This window comes from Zosterops lateralis (assembly GCF_965231275.1).
Source record: "Zosterops lateralis genome assembly, chromosome: 2".
NCBI classification, from domain to species: domain Eukaryota; kingdom Metazoa; phylum Chordata; class Aves; order Passeriformes; family Zosteropidae; genus Zosterops; species Zosterops lateralis.
The window spans coordinates 49270746-49277079 of NC_139763.1; the positions used below are offsets into that span (position 1 = coordinate 49270746).

General features: G+C 47.9%; 1 protein-coding gene across 1 annotated transcript in view; it reads left to right on the plus strand.

Moving 5' to 3' along the window:
- Positions 1–6094: 6094 nt before the first annotated feature.
- POU4F1 (POU class 4 homeobox 1) overlaps positions 6095–6334 on the plus strand; it is a gene marked incomplete at both ends in the record, with an annotated part of 1742 nt that continues 1502 nt past the window's right edge. The window contains one exon of the mRNA XM_083855233.1: positions 6095–6127. Coding sequence (XP_083711359.1) covers positions 6095–6127 — 33 coding nt within the window. The remainder of the gene's footprint in view (positions 6128–6334) is intronic.

Consider the following 6334-nt stretch of genomic DNA (forward strand, 5'->3'; position numbering starts at 1 on the left):
GCAAAATTGGTTTCTTTGCATTATTGTGTTTTAAGTTTTTTTAAGACCATATTTAATTACAAGATGCAGGGTTTTTTTTCTTTCTGTATAGGCCTCTGATGGCATTTCTTAGAAACAGACATCCTCGCTTCATCAATACCTGTGATATGAAAAATCCATATGCTGCCTTTTGCCCCTTTGAAAAGAGTGATAGCCACTTGGAAGATTTCAATGGACTGCCTCATCTTGTAAAGTTAAGTTCTGTAAGCTGTTTGAACAAGAAGTACACTTCCGATTATAATGAGAGCATGCATTTGTGCAATTGATGTGTTCATTCTTAACTAGGACTTTTCTTTTTTGAGCTTTACCAAAAAAACATTTACCAAAAATCATCATTCAAGTCATAAATGCAACACTGCTTTGTGGTGACAGGATGGCATTGTGCTTGCATATACTGCTTTCAGTATACCACCTGAGTTTTTAATCTTCACAGAAAAATCTAGTTGTTCAATTTTAATATATTTTTCAGAAATTAGGGAGCTCTCAAAACCATCTGGAAATTATCTGTTACTTGATTTGACAAGTTTTACTAAAAGTCAGAAAAATGCTGCCTTGCTTCAACTCTCTGGGAGAAGAGACAAACACTTTTTAAAAATACCCTCATGTTGCAGAGCAATCACAAACACACAGTAAGTGCTGTATGTTGTGCGTTTGTTTCATCGTGGCATGGGGGGAGTGAATTTATGGGCTTCATTTTATACTTTGATTTTTCATGTTTCACTTCCAGTTACAGAGGCATGAATACGACTGGTGTATTCTAGCGTGAAATCAAGCTAGAATAAAGGAGTTTTTTCATGTTACTTGTCCTTTGAGCAGTTACACCACGTACAGGCTTGCTTTTCAATACAGATGTTTTGACCATACATGTCTTGCAGCTTGCATGGGTAGAAGAGCCAAACCTAAGGTTAAAAAGGTTGCATTCCTCTTGGCTTAAAATTTGGTAGTATGATCAGTGCAATATCAACTCCAAAATTTCAACTATATGTAATGACTGAGATTTCTTCAAGTATAAATTTCTCAGCTGTACATGGGATTTCAGTTCTCCAGGCTGTGTTCTGTTGATGCCTTGCTTGCCTAATCTCCTTCTGCACTTGATAAAATGGCCTAAACTAGAGCTCATTGCTGTTAATTTTTATGGTAGTTACCTAGTTATGTAGTAATGTAAAACTGGAATACACAAGATCTATATTTTTACTATTAGAATTTGTATTAAGACAATAGACATTTCCAAGTGATGTACAGATGAGATCTATGATGTCGAATGATATTTAATAGCTCATAAAAATTTTACTTCATCTAGTAATACCTACCGTACTAAATACAAGGCAATTTGCAGATTTTAACAGATGAGAATGCTCTCTAGGACTGTAAGTAGCTCAGGAAAGCGAGTTTGTTACCAGCCTAAGTTTATTGTTAGTGAAATCTTTTGGGTTATTTTTAAGAGCAGGAGTGTCAAGGTCAAATTTTTACTTAGTTATCCTGTTTTACCTACACGAAGTCTGGTAAGTCTGCTTATCCACCATTCCCTGTAGGCCTTGTGAGAGTCCATTTCTGCTTGGTATTGCTTCCTCGGGTGAGGGGCTGCCAGAATAGCTCTGCCTATGAGCACCAGATACTGACTTGGGCTGTGTTTGGGTTTCAGTGTGCTCTATTGTCTCTCCTTGAAGAACCTTTAAGAAAGGGGCAGGGGGGACAGTGCAGTTTCTATACGCACAAGATGTGCTAAGTTAGTCTCTCATCCTTCAACTTTCTTCGTGGCTCACCTGTCCCCCTCACCCAATAATGCCCTTTCAATGCAGTTTAAGCTGACTCTGATCCTAATCCTTGCACATCATCCGAGTCATGCCTCTGAGTCCCAGCAACTGTAGGCTTGAAATACAGCCCTTCCACGCCTCTTTTGTGCTGTGGTCATGGTTAAAGTTTTGCAAACTATGGGCACTCCTTCCTTGCTACTTTTTGGCATTAGAGCATCCATATGTAAATGGACTAAGGATTCTATGCTTCTTCCTTCCCAGGTTTGGACCAGGGAAAAGCAGCTCTGGGGTAACTCAATATGAGGGTTCGTGGTTATTCCAAGGATTGCCCCTCTGGCTACTAATCCTGGTCCAACCCTTCCTGTACCTTGGTCCCTTGCAGCAGTCCTCTACTGCTGTGACAAGCTGCCTGCTTCTCAGGCCTGGCCTACAGGGGCTGGCCTGCCTGTCCTGCCTTGTGGCCCAGTGTTGAGTTACTGCCTCAGTGTCCCCCAGCCCTAAGAGGAAAAGCCATCTTCATTAGCTGAAGGGTGGAGGGAAAAGCACAGCTGGCAGAGAGGAAAGCATGTGTGCTTTGACAGCTGGGAACTTAGTGAGAGAATGGGAGAGTGAAACTGGGATGTAGAACAAATGAAGTTGAATATTCCTGTTTTTTTAGCTTTTCTCACTAAAAAAAAGCATTATCTCCTCCCTAAAGCTCTCACAGGCTGTGTGGGTGCTGGTTTTCAGGGAAGCTAAAAAGACAAGTAGCCAAGCTACTCCTGCAAAATGCTCATGGGGCCATCGGGTGCCCGTTCCAAGCCGGCAGAAAGCGCCGGGGGATCCCAGGGACGGGATGAGAGGAGTCCCTGTCCCTTTCCCGAGTCATTCTCAGGTAGCATGCCTGGGAAAGCAGTACGGACTAGCCCCAGGGCTGAGCGGCTCCGCAGTCTCCCGGATCTCCCAGAAAACCGTGTCGGGGGTGCTTTTTCTCCTGGCCGCCTTAGAGCTGTCTCCAGATTTTGGGGAGAGAAGTGTTGGCGCTGGCTGCCAGCCGGGAGGGCGGCACGGAGCCCCAGTGCCCTGCCTGGAGAGTGTGGTGGGGATGCGCCTGCCCCATCCCTTCCCGCCCGGGGCTCCACCTCCACTGCTCAGGCAGGATTTCGGTGCCCAGCTCGGATGAGGGGCCGGGGGATGCCGAGCTGTCCCCTGGGCTCTGTCCACCCCCGGCCTGTCCTCCCCGGGCTCCCCCGCCCCGCACAAACCCTCACTGCGGGTTTTATTCCCCACCTTCCCTGTTAACAAAACGCGGTGATTAAGACTCGAAACTAACAAAGAGTTTTTCTTCCACCTTAACCTTGCACACAATCCTTTAACAAATTAATTAATCCTAATGAATTAACACTTCATTTATTTAAACGCGCTACAGTTCATGAATTAAATTTTCATGCAGTGATTAAAGGCTGTTAAAATATGCATGATTTCGTTAAAATTTTATAATAAATCAGGGCAATGTGTTACATGACAAGGCAACTACTTTCCCAGCCCCTCGGAAGGTGCTTTGGTTGGCCCGGGCGGGCGGGGGGAGACGGGGCTGGAGACAGAGCCCTGGCCCTTCGGAGAGCCCTTGGTGCCTCTCCCGGGGGGGAAAGCTGCGTTTTCCCATGGAAACGTGGGGTCCGTGCAGCGCCAGCGGGTGAAGGCGGCAGCCGGTTCGCCCCCCGAGCGGGGCTGCACAGGAGCGGGCTCCGGGATGTTCTGCTGGAGGCGCCTCTCGGTGTGATTTTTAATTCCTCCGCATCGCTTGAAAGAAAGAGCGAGAAACTTTATTATCAACAGGACGTGTAGTGTTTACCGCCGGACCTGTGCCTGGCTGCTCCGGTCTCGCTCCTTTCCCGAAAGGGGACGGTCTGAGCTACCTTGGGACTTAAATCACCATCAAGCGTTTCAATTTTTAATATGACAACATTCTACACTTTGGCTGCAAAAGCAATTATTGCGGCTTGCACATCAGTAATTAGCAGGGCTTTGCTGATGTAAGGAAAGTCCTCATTAGGACAAGGAAATACTTTTTGTGCATTCACCCAAAGGGTCGGTTGTATTTTGTTGTGGGGTTTGGGCTTTTTCTTCTGAAGGTTAATTTTGATCATTTAAAGGGAAAATAGCTTTTACTGTAAATGGGATATTGACTTCCTGTGAACTTCACCAGATAACACATGTACTGTAGGTTTTGTCTCAGTGCTCCCAGTGACACTCAGGGTAGGACAAATACTTCTACTACAAAGTGTAAAACTAACATTTACTGAAATGAAAATATCCAGAGGGTTTACAGTGAGCGGTGAGGTCCACATTAGCTTTTTTTTTTTTTTTTTTTTTTTTTTTTTTTTTTTTTTTTTTAAGTCGGATAGATAGCAAACTATGATCAGACGTTAATGGTTAATATCATAAGCTTTAGTATATTCATCTTTGGGGAATCCTAAAAAGAGAAATCAAATACAATGGGTTACAGTAATTAATTTATAAATCGTTTCACTGTGGGAATAGGGGGTTACTTTATTGCTTTCTCGAGATAGGCACTTCAGTCAATTAAGGAATTCTGCCTATTTCTTGCATTTGGACCCGGAGAAAACTACGGGAGACAAGTAAATGTATATGTACATATGTATATATGTGCCTCCCATGCTTTACTGAGCATCTCTGGCCATAAACGTGGGGCTACAGGACGGTCGTTTCGCCAATGAACTCGCTCCTCAAAGCCTGCGAGTTTATCGCCATCAGTATTCATGAGGCTGGACGTACCCACGAGGAATAGAAATAACGGCCAACATTAAAATAAAATCTATTACCAGGCCCGCGTGATTGTGAGCCTGGCCCAAGCCGTCTGCCCGGGGAGGTGACATTGTGTGGCGGGGACAGGGGGCCACCAGGAGCTGGTGACAAGAGGTGCCGGGCCCCGGGGGACCCCTCGGGCACCAAGCCCTGCACTGGTGCGGCCGAGCCAGCAGCGGGGCGGCGGGACCGGCTGTAGCACCTCAGTAGCGGGAGTGACGGTCAATTTTTAGCATTGCTTTAAAAGTTAGCCTAAAGTTAGCGCTTCAGCCCTGGGAAGAAAAAAAAAAAAAAAAAAAAAAAAAAAAAAAAAAAAAAAAAAAAAAAGATATGTATAGTCCCAAGGACTGTGAAGAAAAGTTTTTCCTCCGGGACTTGATAAGTGACAGACCAAACGGTACTCCGCAAAAGCCCCTCTTGTCCTTCTCCTCCCCTCTCCTGAAAGATCAGACAGAGGGAAGACTTGGCTGCAACTCCCTAAGGAGGCAGATTCCCTCGGGGACGCAGGGGGAGCGGCCCAGCAGCCGGCAGCAGCCCGGCCCGTCCCCGGGCTGGACAGGCTCCCGGGTGGTTTCAGTGATGGAGCGAGGAGCCACTGACAGGGGGTGTGTCTTCAGCCGGGCGGCGCTGCTTCCCCCCGAGGAGAATCCAGTAGGATGCATCAGCAAACTGCAGAGACGGCGTGCCAACCCCATCCCGGCGCTCAGAAGACACCTCGGAGCTGGGACCCTCAGAATTCCTAAAGGTCCTCCCCTCCTCAGCCTCCGGCTAAGCGCTGGGGGTGGAAGTGGGAGAAGGGCTGAGTTCTCTGCCTTTTTGGCTTGAAAAATAAGCCAGTGAACAGAAGGGGTCGTTCTGAAAGTACTAGCAGGGGTTGATGTTCCTCCAGCCGAGGAGAAGGTCTCGCCCGGCAGCACCTGCCACAGCTGGATGTCCCCGTTCCCTGGGGGCTGCCCTGGCCGTGTGCGCTCTGCCTGCCCTGGCTGTCTGTGCTCTGCCTGCCCTGGCTGTGTGCGCTCTGCCTGCCCCGGCTGTGCGCTCTGCCTGCCCCGGCTGTGTGCGCTCTGCCTGCCCTGGCTGTCCCCGCCCAAGCCCTGCCAGCCCAGGAGTTAAAGATGCGGCCGCAGGGGCAGAGCAAGTGCCCAGCGGTACGTGGGCAGGAAGGCGGGTCACTGCTCAGCCTAGAAACCCTCCACTCGGCCGCCTTTGCCACCGCTTGCAAAATTTTCCCTTCTCTCGGCGTTTTCCTTCGGGAAAACTGATGAACTTGGCCTGACAGCATCCTGGATGTGGGCTTGGCGCAGAGCACACTGATAGACACCCACGCGTCCCAAACGGAAGGGCATCCCACGCCTTCCTCCAGGGGACGAGGAGCTGATCCCGGCAATCCGCCTCCCCGCCCGCCGGGCTCAGCTCGGGGGCTCGGCGGCTCTGGGCTGGATCTCGCCGTGCTCAGGACCGGCAGCTGCTCGGCTCGGGCCTTGATCCCGGACATGGGGGCTTTTCAGCAACTTCGGCAAAACCCCGTGATGTCTTCCTCTTCCTTACTCCTCCCCCTCCCTTTCCCAGGAGGATTTCCCTTTACAATGGATGGTAGCTGAGAAGTAGCTGAAATAAGTCATGGCAAAAAAAAAAAAAAAAAAAAAAAAAAAAAAAAAAAAAAAAAAAAAAAAGTCAATAATACACATAAAGCATGATTTGTGGATTCTGATACAATGATTTCGATAAATAAG